This window comes from Polypterus senegalus, chromosome 12 (assembly GCF_016835505.1).
Source record: "Polypterus senegalus isolate Bchr_013 chromosome 12, ASM1683550v1, whole genome shotgun sequence".
Taxonomy (NCBI): domain Eukaryota; kingdom Metazoa; phylum Chordata; class Cladistia; order Polypteriformes; family Polypteridae; genus Polypterus; species Polypterus senegalus.
In genome coordinates this window covers 106,009,467-106,037,008 of record NC_053165.1, presented here as the reverse complement: position 1 = coordinate 106,037,008, position 27,542 = coordinate 106,009,467, and the positions used below count along the sequence as shown (strand labels likewise).

The 27,542-nt window shown below is 40.1% G+C and overlaps 1 protein-coding gene across 1 annotated transcript in view; it reads left to right on the top strand.

Moving 5' to 3' along the window:
- Positions 1-27,542, top strand: part of atp1a3b (ATPase Na+/K+ transporting subunit alpha 3b) — a 54,421-nt gene that overhangs the window by 15,277 nt on the left and 11,602 nt on the right. The window contains exons 10-12 of the mRNA XM_039773140.1: positions 4-248; positions 3,487-3,679; positions 4,600-4,912. Of these exons, the coding sequence (XP_039629074.1) occupies positions 4-248; positions 3,487-3,679; positions 4,600-4,912 (751 nt within the window). The remainder of the gene's footprint in view (positions 1-3; positions 249-3,486; positions 3,680-4,599; positions 4,913-27,542) is intronic.

Genomic DNA, 27,542 nt, shown 5'->3' with positions numbered 1-27,542 from the left:
CAGGTGCCTCCTTTGACAAGAGCTCCCTGACTTGGGTTGCATTGGCTAAAATTGCAGCTCTCTGTAACCGAGCCGTGTTTAAAGCAGCACAGGATAACTTGCCAATCCTGAAGCGTGATGTCGCTGGCGATGCATCTGAATCTGCACTCCTCAAATGTATAGAACTGTCTTGTGGGTCAGTGAAGGCCATGCGTGATAAGAATAAGAAGGTTGCCGAGATTCCATTCAACTCCACAAACAAGTACCAGGTAATGTGCCAAGCAGTGGCATTGTCTTCATTACAATCATTATGATTATTGGTTAACAGTTTATTTCCACACCAAAAAGAATAGAAGATTACAGACACAACACTTATAGTCTTTATCAGGTGTGGAACTGAAAACCAAAAAGCAGGCTGCATATAAAGGAGGGAGAAAGGAAACACAGCCAGGGCAGGTAAAAGTAGGAAAGATGAGAACAGGCGTGAAAAAGCTGCCATTAGAGAAGAGATTAAACAGTTGGTCAGTCATTAAGGCCAGGAGAAATGTGTGAGAGTGAGTTTAGCTGCTTCTTTTTTCTTAGAAAGTGTGTTTGAAGCAGTGAGATCAATGTGGCTATGATCAGGTGATGTGAAATATTCTACTGTGGGCTTTGTGAAGTGTTTGATTTTAGTGGCAATTGTGATTATTGGCTCCTTCACCTGAGGGATTCTGCACCATAAATGCCAGAATTGATCCCACTCCATTGGGCCCTTGAGCAAGGCCCTTAACCTGTAATTACTTCATCCTGGGTATGACGTTAACCTGCATCCAGCCGTACAAACAGGTCCTCCAACTTACAGGGAAAACTGGGGGATATGTTTTAGGACTGGCACTCCAGCCACTGTACAAAACCTCACATTGTTCCATTTCCATTTGAACTAGTGTGGTGCTGAGGTGTCACCCGTTCAACGGCTATGCAGTACTTGGGTCCTAATTTGGTATCCTGAAGTGGTTTGTCGTGTGGTGAGTGCTGAATCAGTGCATGCTCCCAGCTTCTCCTCTTTAGCACGCGCAGGTTAAATGAGATGGTAATGGTACACAGTTTGATGGAAGTGGAGTTTGCAGCAGCACTTTTGCACTTTAGTGTCAGTTAGAATTCTGATAATTTAGAGAAATAGTGCCTTTGATTAGGCCATCCCTGGCTGCTTCTTTTAGGGACTCTTTTGATGTTAAGTTTTTATTTCAATTGATTTTTTTTAATTCAAAGTTCTTTCATTCTAATCTATTTCCATTAGAACTGAAACAAAAAACTTAACATTATAAGGTGTCCAAGAAGGTGGCCGACATTCAACGATTATATGAAATTTAAGAAGAGCTGTAGAGTTGTAGTTTCTCCCTTTGTTTTTTGTGGGTTTTTCTCAGAGTATTCTAGGTTTTCCACCAACTCCTCAAAGATGTGACTGTAATATTAACTGGTGACACTAAATTGGCTTAATGTGAGTGCGCATAGGTGGGATGCGCTTGCATCCAGTTCAGAATTGACTCCTGCCTTGTGCCCAGTGTTGTGGGGTTGACTCCACCGCCATGACCTAAAATGTGTTAATAAGGTTTGAAGATACATGGATGAATCAGTGTGTGCACAATAGCTTGTGTTTTTCATTTGAAATTTTAATTCATTGATCTATCCATTAATCGAGTACAATCCCACATGTTTTAATTTTTGGGTTAAAGCTTTTCAGTGTTCCATATTTTGTTATTTCAAGGCATTGTCTAGATTGTATGATCATTATTATTAGTAGTATTATTTCTGCCTTGACCTAAGGCGACTTGATTTGTTAAAGATTGTGTTCTGTGTGAGGCAGGAGCATTGTCAGAGAATGCAAATGTCATTTAAGCACTTAGAATCCTCCTAGGAACCAATGAGAAATGAATATCCACACTCTTAACAAAATCTATAAATCTGCAGTGGAAGTAATATTAGGAGTTTGAAAGTCAACAAGATTTACATCATTGAAAAGCCTCAAAGGGGAATGTGTGATTATCTTTTTATCTTTTATGGTGTTGTTCACAGCCTTCTCTCTTGTATAGTTTCTATCTATCTATCTATCTATCTATCTATCTATCTATCTATCTATCTATCTATCTATCTATCTATCTATCTATCTATCTATCATATAGTGCCTTTCATATATGTCTGTCTGTCTGTCTGTCTTATTTTATTTTATTATCTATTATATGCTGTCTTCTAAAATCTATTTTTTATATGGTGTCTCTCATATCTCTCCACCCAAAATAGTAGTACACCTTTTATCAAAACAAAGTACACATAAGACTTCTTCCAAAGGATGAAAGTGTTCTACTCCAGTTGTCTTTTGATAACTACACTGTCAATAATCAGCATGTCCTCTGTCATCAAAGACAAAAGCCCATTGGTTAGTTAGATCCACCTTACTATGTTACCATTTTTAAATTAAATCAATCTCCGCCCACACTGGTGTTTCCACATAGTCTACAGAAGTATTTCCAACCACATTAAAACAACAGAAGATGTCTCTGACATAGCTGTTTACCTACATTGGGCATGAGCGCATTGCCACAAACAGGAAGTTGAATTGTCTACCTTGAAGGGATTTATTGCAAAACTGTAGCGACTGGTAAATTATTTGCTTTTTGCCCATTTATTCAGCATTCAAACTGTATAACATGCAGTTTAGATTTATACAGGCAAACAAAACAAACAAGTGCCATGGAAAGCAGCGCCTCTATGTCCGCTGTATTGGAATGTGGTTATATTCCATGAAAGGTGACCAATCAGGAGATGAGGCATTGCAATGAGCTGCAGCCAATCAGAGAAGGGCCACATAGTAAGTATAAATCGATTTAGTGTCTGCATTTTCAAAACACTTTTGTTTTCATCCGTCCACACTGCAGTGTTTTCAGAAATGCACAGCTCTGGAGAACATTTTTCAAAGTTTTTTCAAGGATTGGGTACTGTCAAAGACCAACATCTGCATCTTTAAATAAAAACATAATCATGTAGATTGGGCCTTAGCTACTCATTTCATGGATTCACTAGAGCCTGTGCTTGTAAAGGTACCACCACCAGTAGATGTATTGTTAAATCACTAAAATTGTGGCATTTAAAACAAGACATTGAGCTACAGTGAATGTAACTCATGCTTACTAGGGTGAAGAGTTGTTTTTTTACATTTGTAAAATCTCTTAATTAGTATGAACAACATCATCATTTTTAATTTAGCTGTAGCCAGTAAAAAAAAGTGTGTATGCAGATTGCCAGAATGGGATCTTTAAGATCTTGTTTTAGTAAAACCAAATTACAAATTCAGCTAAATTGAGGTTAAAAAGTACGAGAAATTTTGTTTAGAAGGACTGCTGCACCAGGCTCAGAAAAAGTGAAAAATCACATGGACTTCCATTGAGTGATGATTCACTGCAGACTTACTTACAAAATGTGTTGTGAAGCCATCCTATTGGCATCATCCTTATTGTCTTTCCCTTCTTGCAGCTGTCTGTCCATGAAACCGAAGATCCAAATGATAACCGCTACCTGCTTGTGATGAAGGGTGCCCCCGAGAGGATACTTGATCGCTGCTCAACAATCATGCTGCAGGGCAAGGAACAGCCATTAGATGAAGAGCTCAAGGAGGCTTTTCAGAATGCATATCTGGAGCTGGGAGGTCTTGGAGAGAGAGTGCTGGGTGAGCAGTAGGGGGACAAAATCGGGGCTGTCAAGCTCAAATCCTGGAGGGCTACTGTAGTGACAGGAACTTACGTAATTTATAATCAGTTACTCCTGTTTGGCTGGCTTTTCAAGATTCAGAACGCTTGATTGCATCTAAATAATACTGAGGTGCAAAGGGAGCCAACGGGTTACCAGCTAAGTTGATCACATGAGCCAAAAAGAAAAAGTAGGGATATGACAAATATTGATCTGGTCTGGTCCATAAAACATTTTGACACTGCTCTTTGGAAATCAACAGTTCAACATGTCTGGTGTGGCAGAAGAGAGCAGTAACAAGCCATAGAATTAAAGCATGTGTTTCATTGACATCTAGAATTGACTTCTAATAAAGTGATTGGTTGGAGTGAAAATGGTGGTCCTCAGGAGCTGAATTTAAGATCTCATTTTTGCTTTGGCCTCCACTTAATGAAAAAAATAAGACAATTGAGAATCTTATAAAACAAGTTACTGTATATAGATAGATAGATAGATAGATAGATAGATAGATAGATAGATAGATAGATAGATGGTTTTTAAATTGAAAATTGTTGAAGTGGCGAAAGAAACTGGTAACTGTGCTGCTGCAACAAAATTTGCCGTGTCTGAGAAACCGACGTGAGATTAGAGGAGGCAAGAAGATGTAAAAAAAACAAAAAACGTAAGATGCATTTTTAAACGGGAGTATAAGTCTGGGTCTGATTTCATGATTGATTTTTCGGTTTTCAAGACCCAACTTATACATGAGTATACTGTATACTGTAATTAGAACTAAGACAAAAGGATGATGCAGTAGTAACAATAATTGGTTGCCAATTAAGAACATGGATGTAACAAAAACCAGCAGACATTTGACACCCTGATGTAGACCTTCAAGTCACCATCCACCTTCTTTTTCAGGTTTTTGCCATGTGTTTCTGCCAGAAGACCAGTATCCAAAAGGATTTGCATTTGACTGTGACGATGTCAACTTCCAGACTGACAACCTGTGCTTTGTGGGCCTCATGTCCATGATTGATCCTCCACGTGCTGCAGTACCAGATGCCGTAGGCAAGTGTCGATCGGCTGGAATCAAAGTCATCATGGTTACGGGTGACCACCCAATCACAGCCAAGGCTATTGCCAAAGGAGTTGGCATCATCTCTGAGGGCAATGAGACAGTTGAGGACATTGCTGCACGCCTGAACATCCCTGTCAGCCAGGTGAACCCCAGGTATGTCCTAAAAACTGAATGATTAATCAGTGAGGCAGATGGGTACATAATGTTCTGTCTGATACCAGGACAAAATGCACGTCTTTTAGTAATGTCAGTAAATATCCATGCAAAGAAAGGCTTACCAGCTTAGTAAACACAGTAAATAACATTGTGCCAGTTAGGGGGGCCTACATACACTCCACATGGCGCACAAGCAAAACTTATTCATGACGAACAAACACCCTGCCAAGGCACTTGAAATATAACAAGCATTTTTATCCAATTGGAATACGAGCCGGTTATGCCTGCCCAGGTCTCTGTCTCCACCATGCAGGCTCCCACTGGCTCTGTGACAGACTCTTTGTAGCAGCTTTCACAGAAAAGCCAAGCAAAATGACACCTTTTATTGGCAAACTAAAAAGATTACAATATGCAAGCTTTCGAGGCAACTCAGGCCCCTTCTTCAGGCAAGATGCAATACAGAAACTGAAGTTCCCTGTGTTTATATCCACACACTAGGACAAAAAATAACACTGGTAAATCTTTAAAAGAAAAATCTTAAATGTAAAAAATGAATAGGTTCATTCAGGCTAAGATTAATTTAACAAGAGAGAGAAGAACAATGTATGGTCAAGATCTTTAGATCAGATAACTGTCCAACAAAATCCTTTGAAGTGTGTGGTGAGTTTTTCAAGACAATATGGGTCTGTTGACAGGTTGTCCGTGTCATTCTGAGAGATGCAAACAGTCCTCATACCTGGCTATAAAACTCTTGTCTCTATTCAAGCCATGTTGTAATGTATTCCAGTTTTTCTCAGTTGCTTTGGTGCATTTCTCACAACAGAATTGCAGTTCTCAAAACTGCTCGTTCAATTCCCACAACCTTTAGTCGGTTGTGCACATCATAACAGCAATTTCTGGGTGTTTTCGTCATTTTGCAATTGTTTTAGTTCACTCAGGCAGATGCTTATGTGCAATTCTCAGCTATATCATGCATCAGCGGTTGCTTATGTCATGATGATCAAAATGCATTGTGTAGCCCTCTTTTGCATAGTCTTACGCTCCAGACAAACTTGTCATTTTTTCATTGTGTAAGTCATTGCAGTCAAACGAGTTCAACAAGATATCATTGGCTGTCAAGTGTATTTTATGGGTTTCTACAAATCTTTTTTTTTGGTTTGTATTCACAATACTAATGATTCCTGCACCACCTTAAATGGCTCTCAGGTGACACGTTATTCGGGGCAGGTGTGAGATCTTAGATCAATCAGTCTCAGTTGCTTTGGTGCATTTCTCACAACAGACTTAACATTTGCATAACAGCGAGTGCATTTCTCCAAACACTGACAAAACATCATCAATGGCAAACAACATCAAAATACAAGACACATTTCAGGATGTATATTTTGTTTTCGATGTTGTAATTTTTTTTCCTTCATTTCATATGTTATGCATAAAGTATTGAAATGCATTTTTTTGCTAGACTCCAAGTGCAGTGCATGGTATGTCACCATATATACCTGTGCAATCAATAAAATATTCTTCTTGAATCGATCTCCTGCAATCGGTGTTGTGTATTTTTATGTTTCCTGCCCTTGTCATTCAGATGTTTTGTGCATCAGAAAATGTTTAGATTGTGCCAATTTTATATTGATAACATGACTTTACATTTTGGCTGTCATGTCCGTGGACGATGATTCATGGACTTGGCATTTTGATGCCACTGACATATTCAGCGATGTAAATACTTGCTTTTGAGGCATGGATTGAGGATTTTGAAGAGGTTACCTGCTTTTGCTGGTCATCCATGATGTTTATTTGCACTAAGTGTTTGGAGAAATGCACTCGCTGTTATGCAAATGTTAAATCTGTTGTGAGAAATGCACCAAAGCAACTGAGAAAAACTGTACATTTTAACATGAGTTTAACTTCCCATTCTTTTCTCTCTGGCTGTGTTTTGAAGTTGCCCATAAGCACTGTGACTTTAAAGTCCCTCTCACAGTGTCCATGGCTGTTGAAGTGGGCCGCTACAGGAACATCTGTGTCGCCATGTTTAATGTGGAATCTGTGTAAATTCATTCTCTGGCGGAGTGTTTGTCCAGTTTCTCCCACATAGAGTGTAGTGTCAGGACATTTCATGCAGAGAATTAGGTAGACAACATTGGATGATCTGCAGGAAAATGATACCTTTATGTGATGTTCAAGTCGGCAGTGTGGTATAACTATACGGTCTGTATTGTAGATGTGGGCACACGTTTTACATCTTTTCTGTAGGCAGGGAGATGTGCCATTTTCTGTCGGTTCATTTTGGGAGCCTCGGACAATAAGTTGCTGAAGGTTTGGTGGTTGTCTGTATGCCAGGAGGGGAGGTTCAGGAAATACATTTTTCAGTGTTTGGTCGCTGTTTAGCATTGGCTGAAGTTCTTTTATAATTTTTCAAAGTGTTTCAAGATGTGGGTTGTAGGTGACAACAAGGAGGATGTGGTTCTTGTTGTCTTTGCTTTTATATTCCAAAACATTGTCTCTGGGTATGGCGGTAGCTCTTCTTATTTGAGTGTCTGTTGTTTTGGGGGTATAACCTTGTCTGATGAAATCTTGTCTGAGCTCCTGCAGTTGTTGATCCGGTCCGTCAGGTCTGAGCAAATACAATTGTACCGTATGGCTTGGCTAAAAATAATGGAGCGCCTTATATCAGCTTTCAGAGAGAAAGTGCAAAGCTCATTTATGCAATAAAAGTGAGCATCCACCATACACACTGAGGGGATGACACAAAGCAGTAAATGCAAGAAAAACACTTGTTCATTCCATGTGTCAATCTGAGCTTCCCAGAGTCCTCTGATTTCTTACTTCCACTTGATTTCTCACCCTGGCCACTTTTCCACCTGTCATTAAAGTGTTCACACCAATTCTTTACCAAAGTCTGGACTCCACTGAGTTCTGTAGCCGGACCCTTGTTGGATTCTCGTGATCAATAATTAGCTGTCCACAATTCTTGTGATGTAAGGTCCTGTCGATCTAGTATTGTTTTACTGTGAGTTTCTAATTAAAAAGAGTAGACATCCAGTGACCCCCACCCCAGGACCACCTGCCTTTCTGCACATTGTTCAACGTTTTCATCTGCACCAGTTTTCCAAACAGTCCAAGCTCAGCAGGCTCAAGTCATCTGCCTGAGTTTGACCATTTTTAACCTTTTGATGTACTAGGGTGTTGTACCGCGTTAGCCATTATCCAAAGATCTTGGCCATACATTGTTCTTCTCTCTCTTGTTAAATTAATCTTAGCCTGAAGGAATCTATTCATTTTTTACATTTAAGATTTTTCATTTAAAGATTTACCAATGTTGTTTCTTGTCCTAGTGTGTGGATATAAACACAGCGAACTCCAGTTTCTGTATTATATCTTACCTGAAGAAGGGGCCTGAATTGCCTCGAAAGCTTGCACATTGTAATCATTTTAGTTACCCAATAAAAGGTGTCATTTTGCTTGGCTTTTCACTAACCTCTAATGGCAATAATGGGCGTAAGAGCGACTTTTATGACAACATTAAAAGCCATGTCATATTTGACGACTTTTCTAGCGATAATCTTGGCAAGTCAGAGGCAGTCGGTGGCACACTCCCCTGAAGCCATTCGCATAATGTGACATGGCGGGTGACTCACTCCAACAAGTCCGCAGCTTGCTGTGGCAAAATCAAACCAGACGTACAATGCATATAACAGTAATAGAGTGACATGAGTACAGAATGCTTGTCTTTTAAACCTCACAAACAGAGGCGAGGCTTCTTTGATCTTATGTACCACGACAGGATATTAAAAAGTAAAACAATGATCAGAGACTGTGTCTGAACTCGCTGTACCTTCGTACAACACCAGCAGCATCAGGCAGTACATTTTTTGGTTGTCACAAAAGAGGGCAGCTCAACTGTGCTTAGAAAGTCAGCATGCTGTCTCTAAATGTGATAAACCCAGAGATTATCAGTTGTATAAATTGACGAGATCACCAACCGCAGTCAGCAAATTTGACATACAGCAAGATTTGAAGTTGTACAATGAGACATCAGCTTAACTGTTTCACAGCAACAGGTTGGCACCACCTAGCATGTACAGTATAAGGGAGACCCTGTGCTGTGAAAAACATGACTTTAATGACTTGATTGGTGGAGAGAAGGAAGGGTAGTTCATCATTTTTCAACTGACATATATTTGCAACTACTGCCTGAAATGTAATTTATCTAAATACATCAATATAAACTAAAATATAACAAGCATATCCTAAGATGGGGTGCTATTGCAGCTAGCTTTGAATTCCAGCTTAATTGTGAGGAGTTTGTCCATTCTCCCTGTGTGGCTTTACTCTCAATTCCCAAAGCTATGTAGACTTTTATGTTTGATCAGTTAGTGGGCAACTCTAAACTGGCAAGTGTGTACCCTGTGACAGAATGGTTACGCAAGGTTATTAGCCATCATGCTCTCAGGGCTACTTGATTAGGCCCTGGCTCCTGGACACCCTGAACTAGAATAGAAAATGAATCGATGGATGAAGGAAGGATTTTGATGAGAGCCTTTTCTGTGAGAACTCGTCCATAGGTTTTGTATAAATAGGATTACTTGTTATAACAATCAATGGTCCAGTTGTCCAGTCTCTTGCTTCCTATGTTTAATTCTGGATGACAGAATTATTTGCTGTTTATACCATCTGGCCAATTGCTGCAATGAGAGGCTACCATTAAATTCCACTAGTGCCTTTTCGTGCACCACCCAGTAAGAGCAGAAACATTTAAAGCTACTGTATGTGCCACCTGGACGACAAAAAATTATAGAGAATGATAATAATCTATATATAAGAAACGCTAAAGGATGTGTCCATCTGTCATGCGATTATTCACAAACCACTGGGACTAGAACCTACATCTTGGTCTTCAGTGAAAGCTTATGACATAATGTGCACTGGTGAAGCAAAAAAATGTGCAAAGGGTTCATGCATTTCTTAAGAAAAACTGCATAGGCAGACTCATCAAGAAGGTGATGATGAAGAAGAAGAGGAGCAACATCTAATAATAATTCTTTACATTTATATAGTGCTTTTCTCACTGTTCAAAGCATTTCAGTGAGTGTAGCATCCACCTGGATGATGAAACGGCAGCCATTTTTGCGCCAACACACTCACCACATATTGTTAGCTGCTGAAGTAGTGAGAGAGAGTCATTTACAGACTGGGGATGATTAGGGGTCCAGAATGACTGGGCTGTGGTGGGCAGTTAAATCTGGACTTCAGGATACATCCTACTCTTCAGGATCTTTTATGACCACAGAGAGCCATATGGTTTTACATCACATCTGAAGGACGGCACCATTTTTACAGTACAGTGTACCCATCACTGCACTGGGGCACTGGGATCCACTTTCAGACCACAGGATTAGCTCCCCCTGCTGGCCTCAAGCAAATTAAAGAAACCGACTAGGAAGGATGGGAAGATCAAGCACGTGCAGTGCAGCATCCTGCTGGTTCTCGAGAACTACTGGGACTGGAACCATGCTCTTGGGAGGAGCAGAGGTCGATATTTTCTAGTAAAAAAAATGATGCAAATTTAACTGGTCAGGAGTTTCTAGAAGAATAAACACTAGCACAAATTATTATTATGAAGCACAGACTCAAACATTTTAGCAGTCAATGGCTGTCGTTTGTCACTTACCCAAAGCAATTTAAAATATAAGATGGGTTATTTATTTAGTTTTAAATAATAGCAGCTTGGTTATTAATTGTAATTTTCATGAGATGGTTGTTTTGACTTTTTCCACAATGAGCCACTTCCCAAACAATGCATTGAAAACTGACACTTTCCTGTGTAGATCTTGGCTGCTTTGCATCCAACTTTTTTGCATGTCATTGCAGGAGAAACTTCAGTATAAAAATAAAAGCAGATTTAAAACTGCAATGCGCCATCCTCAAAGGCACTTTATCCAATTAAATGTGGAGGAATTTTATGTAAATGCATTAACTGAACTAAAAGGCAGAAGGAAAGAATGGATTCTCCCAGTTCAAGTGAACAATGCAGTTTTCATTTGCAGTAAATTAGATTCAGGAGCACAAGTGAATATCGTGTCTGAAAAAAGAATATAGAAAGCTGCAGCCAGCCCAGAACATGTCTGCCTGAAACAGAAGTACAGATTACTGCATATTTAGTGCCCGTAAATGTGCAACGTATAGCTAGGGTTCTGTAAAAAATTGAAAAATATTCACATATATTGCAGTGCCAAAAGATGGTCAGACCGTTTTAGAATTGATTGCCTGTTTGTGTCAAAATGAACTTGATTGGAAGACTGCTTACTATTTATTAACCCTTGTATACATGCCTTGGGACACTAGTGACCCGTGAAGTCATTCTTACAGCTTCCATGGGGTCATATGATACAGTTTCTTCAAAAGTTTACTTCCAGAAACATGCCAAAATAGTTTAAAATTATTTTATTATGATCATTTATTTGCCCTAAATGTATAGAGTTGCTAGAGTGACCCTGAATGCGGTAAAGGGGCAGTAATTTTTCCTGCGCATTTTAAATGCTGTGTTTTTAAACAGCACTCAAACAAAACATTCTTTTTTAAAGATTTCTTTGTATCTATATATGTTAATTACAGCTGCATTTCTGTCTTGTTACTTTTTATGTAAGCGTTTATGAGTTTACAGAGGTAAGAGATAAGAAATGCCACTGCGCTTATCAGCACAGCAAGCCCTTGAAACAGCCTCTGTCGTCAATAGCAGATTACAAGTCAGAGATGCAATGCAGAGTGACACTTCCGAAATCATCAGATCATGAATGTTGGGGCCAGGAATTGTACAGGGACAGTGCACAGAGGAGGAAGTTGAAGATGAAAGGGGGCAGGCAAGCTGCTGCACAAAGTAAAACGGCACAAGTCACATCACCTGATACAGATTCATAGAGAAGCAAAGGTGGACAAAAAACACAGAAGGTGTCATTACAGCTGCATTTCTATAATATTGGTCATTTGTTTGGTATTTATGAGTTTAGGGAGATAAGAGAGAAGTGTCGCTGATGGGTTTCAGCATAGGAAGCCCTTGAAAGAGTCCCTGTTGTTGATGGAAGATGACAAGTCAGAGAGAGACTGTGAGGCATGCAGCAGGGAGACAAACGATGGACAACAGAGAAAGGCAGTGCAGAGTCATTTGTCTGATGCCATTAGATGCAGAATGTCCTCGGCCAGAAGAGTTGCTGTACTTAATTTAAAAGTAACTTAAGTATTAATAATTAGTTTAAAATGAAGTAAAGTATTCAGGGAAGAGTTTTCATAACAGTTTGGACAGTTATGGTTATTTGTGACTTGATTTCAATATTAATATATGCTGGGTCACTAAAGACACTTTAAGGATATATTATTGTTTGAAAGTCCAATGTATACAAGAGTTAATGTAGAGGGAAATGCAGAAAATTAAACTCTGCTGTAAGATTACAGTAAGCTACTTAAAGGACTTGGCTGTCTTACCAGGAGCACAAGATAAGCACAGGCAAAAGCATAACTCCTGTCATACACTCCTGCCGAATGGTTCTGTTTGCCATGAAGCAAAAACTGAACTGGACAGAATGGAGAGCATGACCATAATTAAGAAAGCTGAGGAACCTACTGAATTGTAGAAAAGAAACACTGTAAATTAAGAATGTGTTTAGATTCGAGAGACCAGAATCAAGATACCCAAGGGGGAACATTTCAAGCTTCCATTTCAAGAAGAAAAGAAATGATGGCATGGTTTGCAAGCATAAAATATTTCAGAAAATTTGATGATGCTGCTAGATAATAATTGGATGAGTCTAAATTGTGCACATTTAATACCCCTTTTTGGTATAGCATTAGCACCAGTGGTTTATCACAAAACAATCTGCATGATTTTTGAACATTTAGATGAAGTTGACATCCCTATGAACGACAGTTTGTATGGGGATCTTCAAAAGAACAGCATGTACTGGATGCTGCAAGAGCAGCGAATTTAAAGAGAAACCAAAAAAAATGTATGCTAGGGGTAAAGGAAATAACATTCATAAGAGATACGTTGAGCAGTGAGGGAGGAAAATCTGATAAATCTATAAAGTGTCTGCTATTGAAAATATACAAAGGCCTCAGTGCAGGAAAACACAGATTCATCGGCATGCTTAATGAACTTGCCAGATTCATTCCAAATCTGTCCAATATATTGGCGCATCTGACTAAGAAAAATGTGGAATGAATTTGAACTTGGAATCATGAGCAAGAGAGTCCCTGCGATGAGCTATTAATGAAAGATCACGTGTTAAAGTTCTGTTATCCTCATAAACCAGTCAAGACTTCATCTAATGCCTCACAGTATGGATTAGGAGCTTTGCTACTGCAAAAGCATGAAAGAAACATGGCAGACAGTAGTGAATGCATCTACAGTACTGCAGTACTTACTGCAGCAGACAGTAGATATTCACAAATGGAGGATCGCTTGTGAATGTTTTTATCAGTTTATTTCTGGACAAGCGGTGATGGCTGAAACAGATCGCAAACCATTAATTGCTTTGTTTAATAAATCCCTTAATGACCGTCCACTACGTATACAATGCATGATGACTAAACTAGAGAGATAACACTCTGCATGTAACATACATTCCAGGCAGATTGATGTTTACAGCTGACTCCCAGACAAGAGCAGTAAATGAAAAGTATAGACATGAAGAGAGGATCTCAGAGGCAATAGAAACATACTGTATGATGATATGGCGGGACAGCAATTCCTTTGTCAGACAGCAGAACACACGTTATCAAAACAGACAGGAAGGGATGAAACAATGCAGAAACTGAAAGAAGTAATCATTCAAGGATGGCCAGAAAAACAAGCAAGACTGCAACCCACAAGTAGGCAAGTATTAGAACTGACGAGCAGTGGCGTAGCGTGGGTGTCAGCCACCCGGGGCAGAGGAAAATTTCGCCGCCCCCTTATTTAGGTATTTCAATTTAAAAGACTAAAATATACAGTAATTCTTTGCCGCCCCCTAAAAGTGCTGCCCGGGGCGGGCCACCCCTGCCGCCCCCACTATACTACGCCACTGCTGCTGAGCAGAACTTCCATTTGTGGATGGAATTATCTACCAAGGTAGTAAAATTGTGACAGCAGCATCATTAAGAAAGAAAATGCTATAAAAAATCCATGAAGGGTATAGAAAAACTGAAATGTGCAAGAAAAGGGCATATGAGATCATACAATGGACCAAGATATTTTTAGGCAAAAACCCAGAAAGCAGAGGGTTATTGTGCAAGGAACATATCTGAAATTGGTGATGTGAAGGATGGTGACTCTCGGGTCAGTGCTAGGGCCGCTACTATTTTTAATAATAATGATTTGGATGGCAATATAAGTAACAAGCTGGTCAAGTCTGAAGATGATACCAAGATAGGTGGATTGGAAGATAATCTCAGATCCTTTGAATCGTTAGAGAAGGACTTGGATGGCATACAGGCTTGAGGAGATTGTGAAAGATGAAATTTAACATCAGTAAATGTAACGTATTACACATAGGAAGTAAAACTTTTATAGGTCTGAATACACAATGGGTGGTCTGAAAATGTAAAGATGCCTTAGGAGAAGGATTTAGGACTCTGCGTTCTTAACTTTCAGACAGCGTTCAGAAGCCATTAAGAAGGAAACAGAATGTCAGGTTATAAAGCGCCTTGATGTGTAGAGTCCCAGTCACAGGAGGTTCTGCTCAAGCTTTATAACACACTGATGAGGCCTCATCTTTTGGTCTCCAGGCTACAAAAAAGGTCCCAAGAAGAGCGACTAGGCTGAGTCCAGGGATACAGGGGATGAGTTATGAGGAAAGATTGAAAGAGCTGAGCCTATACAGTTTAACCAAAAGGAGATTAAGAGGAGACACGAATGAGATGTTTAAAATTATGAAGGAAATCAATAAAGTGGATCAAGACTGTGACTTTAAAATGAGTTTAACAAGAACAAGGGAACTCAGTTGGAAACTTAAGGGTAGATTTCACATAAATATTAAGATGTTTTTCTTTACACAGAGAACCACAGACACTTAGAACAAGTGACCAAGTAGTGTGGCAGACAGTAAGAGTTTAGGGACCTTCAGAACTCGACTTGATGTTATTTTGGAAGAACGAAGTGGATAGGACTGGCAAGCTTTGTAAGGCTGAATGGCCTTTTCTTGTCTTGTCTAATGTTCTAATGAAGTAAAAAGATGTTCAGTACACCTAAAACTCAGACCTAGCAATCCTGCAGAGCAAATAAAATCTCATTCTGTACCAGAGAGGCCATAACAAAAAATTAGGTCTTGCTATTTCGGTGTCGTGAGAAAGCAGTTGGTCACTGATTACTCGTGTGTATATTCTGAAATGTGTGAATTCAATAGCACAAAGAGTGAAGCAATCATACAATGCTTGAAAGCTTTTGTTTGCGGATATTGAGTGTCATATCAGGGTCAGTGATTTACAAGTGTTCAAAACCTACAAAGGAAAGGGACTTTATACATAGCACATCAAATCCAAACTTTCCCCAGTCTGATGGACTTGTAGAAACATTTAACCATCTTGCAAAGAAATCTAAATGGAGATGATTTTTATCAGAGCCCACTAGTATATCATTGTACACCTCTTTGACATGGAGCTTCCCCAGCACAGTTAATCATGGGAAGACAATCATGGTCTTCCGATGAAAGAGAACCTGCTAAAGTCTGGGAGGGAAGATGAAGTGAGAAAAGGGAGAGAAAAACCAGAAAAGAGAACACAAAATATATTATGACAGAGGAGCCCAGACCTGGAAAACGGATAAGAGATCACAGTAAAGGAAAATCCAACAAAAAATATGTATGTGAGCGTCAGTAGGCTTTACACCCTAGGAACCGAGTTACCCGAACTATTCAATAACATTTCAGTAAATACTTGCTACTTTCTGATCATAAAATAATTCAATACAATAGGAATTTACTAGAAGAATTCAGAATTTAATTGAAGAATTACGGTATTTGAGGGTTCCTCTAGAGTGCCTCTTTCTCTTACATGATTTGGCTCAAAAACTAATCAGCACATCATCATCTCGTAACAGGCTTACATTTTGAGTTTGGTGTTTTTCTGTCCAGCCATTCTAGCTCTAGACTGTCCTCAAGAATCTTAACACACAGACACACACCCTTCGTCGAGATATCAATGTTTTTGATATCGGAGGACCTTAAAATGTTGAGATCCATCAAGAACTGAAGATCGAAATTTTTAACGAATCGAAAGCTTTCGCTTCTCTCCCACAGACGCTAGGTTATGGTTGGAGAGGGTGCAAAGCAAAAACATTGAATTTACAAGGAATAGTGAAGGAACAAGTACAACCAAGACTGTATGTTATTGAAAAAAAGATGGTATGGTGCTTAGAAGAAATTGATGAGATACAATCTTAAATAAAACATCACAGTCAGAAAATTCAAAAGGCAGCAATGAAACGGAAGAAAGGCCACATCAACCTATTGAACACCAGAGTCAGTCAGAGAATCAAGTGAAGTTCTCAGACAGAAGATCACCAAGAAAACTAGAAGATACGTGTTAAATGTTAATAAATGTATTTGAGACACTTGGGCCAGCACAAGTCAAAATGCAATGTAATGTATGTGGTTGTGAGTTGTTACTGAAATGAACATTGTAGAGGTGTAGAGGCGTAAACTGAACAGGCAGAGTACTGGAGTATTGTTTAAAAAAAGAAGGAAGATGTCATGATAGATAATTGAGTGAGGCTAGGGGTCTGTGCCAGCAATTAGAAGGGTGCCAGTTCAAATCCCATAAATGCCAGAAGTGACTCTACTCCGTTGGGCTCTTGATCAGGCCCCTTAACTTGTACTTGCTTCATCCTGGATGTGACGTTAATCTGCATCCAGACCTGCAAGCAGGTCCTTCAACTTACAAGGAAAACTTGGGGGTTGGTGTCAGGATTGGCACTCCAGCCACTGTTAAAAGCATCACAGTGTTCCACCCAATCCCGGTGGTATGTCGTGTGGTGGGTGCGGCAATGCGCTATCAGCGCATGCACCTTACCTCTCTCTTATCTTATACAGTATACTTATATGTTATGTTATATTAGTTTGTTTTAATTATTGTCACATGCTTCCTTGAGAACAGATGGAACAAGCATTGGAATATGAGTTGGAATTTAGCTGACCAGTAAGCGAAGCACGTTATTAACGTAACAGCAAAGTTTCTTGTGAATAACTTTCTCTGTGTTACATTCAACTACTTTTTAATCCTATATCTATATTTAAGAACCCATAAACCATAATACCTGCTATACTCATCTGTGGGATGTGGGAGGAAATCCAAGTGATGTGAAGAAACGCAGCTAAGGAGAGAAACTGCTAACTCCACACATGCAGCTACCTGGCGCAGATTCAAACTGCAGAACTCTAGATCAATGGAACAACAGCACTAGCCACTGTACCACCACTTTAAAAAGCACTGCTTGAAAGCTGCTGGGATGTCAGCCCCGTATATCTGACTATTCCATGTTTCTTTCACAAGCACAGCCTGAGGCCAGAAAAGCAGAGGTCACACAATGTAAAAGCCTGTCACCAAGTCGTATCCCTGGAGGACTTTGATTAATTTCAAAGTTTTCATTTTTCATTTTTATCCTTGAATGAAACTTTGAAGGGTCCCATCTATGTTAAGGTTTAGCCAAGTTACTGTGAAATTTGTCGATAGTGGACTTGTTGTGCGTCCAAGCATGTGGTTAGATCTGTTATTTTTTGCCCATCGCAGGACGCACTCCAGTGCGCCCCTACTGTCCACCAATCTGCCTGCATGTATGTAAAACTAAAAATAAAAGCAACACAGACACAAGGAGACCCCATCTGTTCTGGAAGGCTTGTATTAGAGCTGGGTGGCACAGTGGTTAGTGCTGCCGCCTCACAAATCGCATGTCCTGGGCCCGGATGTTGTTAGTATGGAGTTTGTCTCCAGTGTCCGTGTGGTTGTTCTTTAGTGACCTCTGGTATTCTACCCACATCCCAAAGACAGTTGCGTTAGGTTCATTTAAATCCATATACATGTGTGCATTGGAACTTAGTGTTAGGCTGATTCCTGGCTTGCGCCCAGTCCTTCCGTGACCCTGAATTAAATCAAGTGATTCTGAGAACATTATGTAATCTTCTAGTGCTGTGAGGTGTTGGCAGTGCCCACTGAGCCACCCATAAAAGGAAAGCTTTAAAATTAGAAAGGGATTAAAAGAAGCAAGAAATATGAAAGCAAAAATAGGACACTATCTCAAAATACTAAAAGTGGTATGCGTGAAATAAATAATACCTTTGAAATAATTAAGTTACAGAAAAGTGTATATATTGGCATGTGGGCAATAAGGCCTTTGACTTGAACAAGCAGAAAAGGCTGACAAGGAGAAGCTCACTGGTTTAGAGTCCTGTAACGCCAGAGTCTGAATGTTTGAACGGCAGACATGAGCTGTTGTTATTAGTGTGCTGCCAGATTCTGCATTCATTCGAGGGGTCACAGGTTTTAGCTTCACAACTGATGCATAATGCATGTGCTGAATGGTCTATACTGACTCTACTTGTATGTACTCCGTCCTGGTAAGTGTAGGAGAGGCTCATTTTATGGCAGACTCCCTGTATATGCCATTAAATACAGTGGTGTGAAAAACTATTTGCCCCCTTCCTGATTTCTTATTCTTTTGGCATGTTTGTCACACAAAATGTTTCTGATCATCAAACACATTTAACCATTAGTCAAATATAACACAAGTAAACACAAAGTGCAGTTTTTAAATGATGGTTTTTATTATTTAGGGAGAAAAAAAAATCCAAACCTACATGGCCCTGTGTGAAAAAGTAATTGCCCCCTTGTTAAAAAATAACCTTACTGTGGTGTATCACACCTGAGTTCAATTTCCGTAGCCACCCGCAGGCCTGATTACTGCCACACCTGTTTCAATCAAGAAATCACTTAAATAGGAGCTGCCGGACACAGAGAAGTAGACCAAAAGCACCTCAAAAGCTAGACATCATGCCAAGATCCAAAGAAATTCAGGAACAAATGAGAACAGAAGTATTTGAGATCTATCAGTCTGGTAAAGGTTATAAAGCCATTTCTAAGCTTTGGGACTCCAGCGAACCACAGTGAGAGCCATTATTCACAAATGGCAAAAACTTGGAACAGTGGTGAACCTTCCTAGGAGTGGCCGGCCAACCAAAATTACCCCAAGAGCGCAGAGACGACTCATCCGAGAGGTCACAAAAGACCCCAGGACAACGTCTAAAGAACTGCAGGCCTCACTTGCCTCAATTAAGGTCAGTGTTCACGACTCCACCATAAGAAAGAGACTGGGCAAAAACGGCCTGCATGGCAGATTTCCAAGACGCAAACCACTGTTAAGCAAAAAGAACATTCGGGCTCGTTTCAATTTTGCTAAGAAACATCTCAATGATTGCCAAGACTTTTGGGAGAATACCTTGTGGACTGATGAGACAAAAGTTGAACTTTGTGGAAGGCAAATGTCCGTTACATCTGGCGTAAAAGGAACACAGCATTTCAGAAAAAGAACATCATACCAACAGTAAAATATGGTGGTGGTAGTGTGATGGTCTGGGGTTGTTTTGCTGCTTCAGGACCTGGAAGGCTTGCTGTGATAGATGGAACCATGAATTCTACTGTCTACCAAAAATCCTGAAGGAGAATGTCCGCCATCTGTTCGTCAACTCAAGCTGAAGCGATCTTGGGTGCTGCAACAGGACAATGACCCAAAACACACCAGCAAATCCACCTCTGAATGGCTGAAGAAAAACAAAATGAAGACTTTGGAGTGGCCTAGTCAAAGTCCTGACTTGAATCCAATTGAGATGCTATGGCATGACCTTAAAAAGGCGGTTCATGCTAGAAAACCCTCAAATAAAGTTGAATTACAACAATTCTGCAAAGATGAGTGGGCCAAAATTCCTCCAGAGCGCTGTAAAAGACTCATTGCAAGTTATCGCAAACGCTTGATTGCAGTTATTGCTGCTAAGGGTGGCACAACCAGTTATTAGGTTCAGGGGGCAATTACTTTTTCACACAGGGCCATGTAGGTTTGGATTTTTTTTCTCCCTAAATAATAAAACCATCATTTAAAAACTGCATTTTGTGTTTACTTGTGTTATATTTGACTAATGGTTAAATGTGTTTGATGATCAGAAACATTTTGTGTGACAAACATGCAAAAGAATAAGAAATCAGGAAGGGGGCAAATAGTTTTTCACACCACTGTATGTGGTTTGCATTAGAACCTACTTGTGTCTCCAAGGTAGGACTGGGCAGTATGGAAAGAAATCTTATAACAATCATTTTTTGTATCAGCTGATAGATAAATATCACGATATAAATCAAATCACTGTTTCTGTCAAGCGTAAAGGTTCCTTTTTACTCTTAAGTGAGATATGAAGAAAATTTTCTGTGAGAAGTCAAACATAACATATGTACTGTAGAACATTATATAACTGTATTTCAAATAAATAAAATAGGTATACCTGTAATAAACTAAAATTTGAATTTGATGTGTCAGAAGCTTCAAGTGTTACATGAGAACACAAACAAAATGCACAAATAAATTCTTTGGTTAATTCCAAATAATAGGTAAATACAACATAAAGTCTCACAGAAGTTTTACAGAACACATCACATTTGTTGATCAACTCCAAATAAATAAAATCTTAATTCTAAAATCTTAAATCTAAAACTAGAATCTTAAAATCTTTTACAGGAGAACATAAAGTAAATTCTTTGGTCAGTTCCAAATAAATAAAGTAGGCATTAATACAAAATAAAATCTCAAACAACTTACCTCGATACAGTATCCTTTCCTTGGTATAGATTCAAACTGTTGGGAAACAAATGCACAAATAAATAGACAAAAAAAAAACATTATGTATAAATCTTAAGTTCAAATCATGTAGTTTTCAAGTTTAAACAAAGGAGAACATAACGAAAATTGACATTTTTACTTAGTTGTGGTCAGCTTTTGCTCCAAGACACAAAAAAGAAAGGCCCAGGAGATCCCCACGAGTGCAGTACTGTCTCCCAGTGCTCTGTGTTTTGAACCAGACATCTCCCTACTATGGGATACAGGCAGGAAAGGGCAATCTGTCCACTGCCTCGGGTTTTAAAGCTGCCTTGTGGCAGGTCTCAATGTTACGATCTTGTCTTTTGAGCCTCAGGCTGTGTCTTTTAGTGTCTTTTTCGGTAACACTGATTTTTTTCGGGTTTTCATTAACGTTTTCTGTTGTCATTTTCTCTTTTATCTCACTCCCACTCCTGACATACTAGTGAGACCGGCTGCAATAGCCCAAGCATTAGCATGTGTGCTGCTGCCAGCTTTTACACCTACGTTAAGTTCTGTGTGTGTCAACCTAACCTAACCTGAAGTGGCTGTAACTCTATTTCAGCCACATGATTCGTTCAGCCTGGTGCTATTTATTCTCATTCTCTTTTGTGTTGCCTGTCAAAACATGGATGGAATGAGTTCTAGCGATGTTGTATCGACCATGTCTTGTATTTCTATTAAGGAAAAGTTATTTTGTGATAATTATCATTTATCGTTTTATCGCCCAGCCCTACTCTTTTTAATTGTGTATATTAATCGCCAGGGCGGCATGGTGGTGCAGTGGTAGCGCTGCTGCCTCGCAGTTAGGAGACCCGGGTTCGCTTCCCAGGTCCTCCCTGCGTGGAGTTTGCATGTTCTCCCCGTGTCTGCGTGGGTTTCCTCCGGGTGCTCCGGTTTCCTCCCACAATCCAAAGACATGCAGGTTAGGTGGCTTGGCGATTCTAAATTGGCCCTAGTTTGTGTGTGTCCTGTGGTGGGTTGGCACCCTGCCCAGGATTGGTTCCTGCCTTGTGCCCTGGGATTGGCTCCAGCAGACCCCCGTGACCCTGTATTCGGATTCAGCGGGTTAGAAAATGGATGGATGGATTAATCGCCCCTTTGTGATGTTTGAAGCCATGGGCGCCATCTCCTATTGGGACTTCTTATTGTTCACGACCGAGATGGACCAGTAGCAAGTGAGAAGGCCTATACAAGTTTCTGTGCAAAAAGTGTACAGTTTTTATTAAAAAAAAAAGAATTAAAATTTTCCAATAAATTCACTCAGCCATTTTCTAAATAGCTTTGTCCAGAGTGAGGGGTGCTGGAGCATATCCTAGCTAGCTAAGAGCGCAAGGCAGGAACAAATAATGAACAGGGTGTGAGTCCATCACAGGGAAAACACACACACACACACACCAACCACAAATGCGGGCCAATTTAGCATCAGCAGTCTACCTAACCTTGCATGTCTTTGGATTGTGGGAGGACCCCGGAGCACCCGGAAGGAAACCCACGTAGACACGGGGAGAACATGCAAACTCCATGCAGAGAGGACCTGGGACACAAGCCTTTGTGCCAACCCCTAATTATTTTCCATAAGAATAAATAATTAAACAACTAATTCTTCAGTAAAATTAGGCCCATAAAATCCATGTCTTCAGGAATGCATAACCCATATTTTTAAAACAAGACCCCTCCTTGATGTATTCCCTTTCAATCTCAGGACAGAGGAACAAATCTCTCCAGCAAAGATGTCACCATCCCATTCTGCCACCTCCATTCTGCCACCTCCACATACATACCCTTCACTCGGCAGAACAAGATTACTGCATCAACTCCCCTGCCGAAGCCCTCCATTATCTCCCCCAGCTCTTTCCTCTCCACATTGATGCCACAGTGCTCTGGATTGGATCTGACACACTGTTACCCCTTAATGCAACATCTCTCTGCCATTTTCCTATGCTGTCTTAGAGCAGATTTGAATTGTGCTCTGCACAACTGCCAGCTGTCCTGCTCCCTCACGCTGCTCAGCAGGACCAATGCCATCTGTCCTGATATTCTCAAAATGTATGCATCTTCCAAATTATCCCTCTTTCTCGTTCTTTCTTTCTCTTGGTACGTTTTTCCATGTTTGTTTTTCTTTCCCCCTAATATTTTTAGCCTGCTTGATTTATATATGCCATCCTCAGTTGATGCTGGTCAATAACTGTGCCGTTTCTGCAGAAGTTAAAACGAGCAAGAGGCTTTTCAATAGAGGTTAAGCCATTGGGACATGTACTAAAATTGCTAAAATCAGTAAATAATTTAACCAATCAAAACACTCCATGACACAACCTGCCTCCCCTGTTGTCCCATCTCTGTAGGTGTGTTATGGTCTCATGTTGAACAAAAGGATATAACCATAAACCCAACAAGTGGCACAGCAGGACCTCTAGAAGTTCATGTAGTGCATATGACTGTATCATTGCCAGACATCAACCATTTAATTAAAACTGTCCAGTGTTTATGCTTCCACTAAATACCCTCAGTCGAAACAACATCTATTTTGTGTCTAAATTAGGTCCTTGTCCTGATGCCCTTTCAAGGACTGTGTCTTCTGCAGTGTGATGTCTCACCATTGTATAGTACACCTCATTTTGCCTTCCCTTGTTCATAACATGTAGCTTACCATTTTGTCCAGCTTTTCAACCACTGATCCACACAAAGGAGACCCCATCAATGCTTGAGTCCTCCCAGGAATTCAATGGTAAATTAGTAGGTGGGGGTCATATGTGATCATAAAGTTCAAATTGATATCTCATGACACCCAACTTGGCATTTTTGAGTTCAAGACACTCTGTATGATTACCAGGAATGTTCTTGGTCAATATATGAACAAAAATGTAAAAGGATGTAGGCAATTTGCAAGCAGTCATGCTGGCATTAATGAAAGTGAACTGGTCAGAAGAGACTTGGTGACGCAGATCTACAACTAGCTTTAATGTTTTTACAGATCAAGCCAAAAACTCAAGTCTGTTGATTTTAAAAAGCTTTCTCTTGGAAATCAAGCCAGCTACTGAACACCAAAATGAACAGGGTCATCTCTAGAGTAATTTAGTAAGACTATAGAGATAGCAATAATATACAGTATGACCAAATTATTAAGGCCCCAAATGTGGGCAGTGCAAAGACACAAAGGGCTCAACTTGCAAACAAGCTGCAAACCATCTGGTTGAGAGAGGTTACAGAGCTTCTACACAACTTCCAGAATGTGTCCCCACCTTTCCGTATCTGAGCCTGCACGAGTCTAGGAGCTTAACAGTGAGGACAAGCAAAAGTAACTGAAATCTTTGAACAGCTGACCCCAATACTGTCCCAGGGTCTTAGTGTAAAAGTGGCTGCTGGTTGGTCTGCTACTATTTCTGTCTCTTTCAGATAATGACGCCACTATCAGATCTGCCCCTTTAATGAAATGTCTCATCAAATGGCATTAGTGAAGGGCTTCTGTAGGTAAAAGGACAAAGGTGTATTTAGGATTAAGCTTCCTGTGTCATAGTCTGAAGATCTCCATCACTTCCTGTAAAATAGCTCTTATCGTGAGTTTTCAGACAAATGTGAGTTTGTATGATTTTTTAAAATTATTTACATATATAGTATAAAGGATTCCATAGAGTCCCGTAGCTGATCTTGACATCATCTAGTTAATAATAACGTGACTCTTTTGTAGCTTAAAGTACTCATTAGTGCATTGTACCAGCCCTCCAGCATTTAGGTCTTCACCATACAAAGATATTTTCTTATGTAATAATGCCGTCTTGACAACCTGGTACTGTTCGTTCTGTCCTTGGTCATCAAGACAGGCTGGCCCCCTGCTCTCTCTAGCAAAAGTAGGCCATGGTGTACCTTGCAATATCCCTTGTTATAATTCAGTATTGAGTGTTATGCTAAAGGGAACGCAAGCTGGCTTGTATTTTCTTTTCTGTCCTGTTCTTTCTGTTGGTGGCAAGTTGGCTAGTCATGTGGAACTTTGCACATTGCTCGTAACATTAGCCTGGCTTCAAAAGACCCACAAGAGAGGAAGACCCGAGCCAGAGGACATACCGGTAGTACCATTTCAAGTTCAAGTGAGTTACATTTTCAGGACCACGCGGAAGTACATAGCATCAGTCAGCAGCCTCAGCCCTAGCAGCGCTCTTAGCGGAGAGTCCACTGATGCAGCAGCTAACGATGTCGACAACACTAAATGGTACGGTTTTTGCTGTCAGAGCAATTGGCTGAATGTCAGAGACAAAAATCTGGGATGCACTTTTATGGAGCAAAGCAGCTTCACTGTCAGCTCAGGCAGCACAGGGCCTCATTGTCTACTGAGTAAAGTGAGGATATGACTTCACCCTTCGGTGGTGGCAAAGTTAAATGGCAACATTCTGTATGTGCAACCAGCAGATATACAAAAGGTGGCCTGATGTGATGAAACCAACAGAAAATACTGAGGAAATGCACAAGGCTAAACGATACAAGTTTTTTGTACAGACGCATAAAGATTTTCATTTAAATAAATGGAATTTATGTACCTTCACTAAAAACTGTATGCTGTGAATATCAACATCTGTCACTCGCAGCAGAAATTTAAAAAGTTACATGATTTGTAGATGCTGGCTGGCTGACAGGCAGGCCAACAAGGGCGTTACTGGTGACCAGTTCAAGCAATGCTTGTCTTTTAGTATTCACCACTCATATCTTGGCAGAAAATAAGGAGAAGCACTAAGGCTGCATTCACATCCTATGGAAATATTTATCATTTTTGCCATCACATCATTTTTCCATTTTCCATTTTCTTTGTACACTTTTGAAGAAATATGAGCCCACTGTCCATCTGGAGATTGTTCCTGCCTTGTGCCCGATGTTTGCATGGATTGACTCCAGCTGCTCTGCCCACCTTTCCTGGATAGGCGGGTTAGGAAGGTGGATGGATGGATGAATGAGAGGCCACTGTTCATTTGCTGCTCAACCTGCATAACAAGTGTTTAAAGATTAGCTATATTTTTATTTAGAAATATAAAGGCAAAGGAAATGCATTGAGTTGGTCTTATAAATATGATACCATATCTGCCAAATAATACAAAGAGTACACGACGCACGTTTTGCCCTTATTGGGGCTCGTCAGTTGTTACGCAATTTTCTATCTGCTTATGGGATACTTATGACATTGCTCCATGGCTGCTGGTTCACTTTTTTGATAGGGTGAAGATTGGAGTACAGCATTACATTCCTAGTTCTGAATCACAATTTAGGTGGTTTCCTAAATCATCCGATGTTCAATCTCTGTAAGGGGATGCAAAAGTGCGTACACCTGACGAGCCCCAATAAGGGCAAAACACGTGTTGGGTACTCATTGTATTATTTGGCAGGTATGGTACCACATATCTATGAGCTGCTTCTCGCAACTGAGAGGATGTGGCGGATGTTTGCCCACCCGCCAACCAACCACAAGTGTTACTTGGTAGGTAACCACCTGAATAATCAGATTGTGATTCAGAACTAGGAATATAATATAGGAATCTTTATATATATATATATATATATATATATATATATATTTATATATATTATGTATATTGAAAGAATGTCAGCATCCCAGTTGTTCCCTGCATGGAGTTTACATGTTCTTCCTCTGTCTGTGTGGGTTTCCTTCAACAAGGTTTGGTGGATTGGCGATGCTAAATTGTTAATGCCTTTTGATGGATTGGTGCCCTCTCTTGGCATTGTTCCTGTGTTGCACCCTATGCTTGCTGTGATAGGCTCCAGCTGCCCTGCGCCCCAACTCTGGACAAGTGGGTTAAGAAGATGGATGGATGGATGATGTGATGACTTTCTGAGTTTTTAACAGAATCACTTATTTTGAAGTGTTGCTTGCTGGTCTGGGTGTGAACCTGTGGTTAGGATGACTCAAAAACTCGTCTCTCAATCTGTATTAAACTTGGCAGAGTTACTGGCATTGCAAATTGCTAGAACCGGATTGATTTTGAGGAAAATCACTCCATTAGGTTTGTTCTACTGAGAAAAATATACTGTGAACAGTGATGGAATAACGGTTTTGGAGGTGTAAGCTCATTAGAGGGTCCCCACTCTTAACCCAACACATCTGTTTCAGTAGACTGTGGTACGGGGGAGGGAGGTGGTGGTGGTTGGTTGTAAAGGATGGTTTCCAGGATGGGGGTATCAGGTGGGGAGCATGGCGTCCCCCAGAATTGTATTTTTGTCATGTTCGTGGGCCCCTCATTTGGGTGTGGCCTGGAGCAAGCACCACAAAGCTGGATCTGCCACTAACTATAGACTTTTCAACAGAATTACACATTTTAGGCATCCCTGAACAAGACTTTGCTACTTTTGGACTGATGAGTTTCTGTGACTCGAAGAAAATCATAAATCAACAATGAATTACTCAATCCAAATGAAACTTAGCGCAGTTATTAGCGTTGTAAAATGCTAGAGGTCTATTGATTTAGAGTTCACTCAGGCCAAGAGGTGTTGCCCTACTCAGACACTGGTGTGTTTTTGTGCATATTACCCTGCAATATTTTACTGCTAACAGTAGGGCCACCGTGTTTAATAATGCCATCTGAGGCAGGATACATTTATGATGCCCCCAATCCTCACTAGACATCAGATGATACAGGCTGCACTACTCTTATTCCATGATACAGAGCGTTTTCATAACAAGGAACTAAGTAATAAATAAATGGTTTTATTTTTAATTTTAAAAAGATTAACTTTAGAACAATAAATTATGGGCGGCATGGTGGCGCA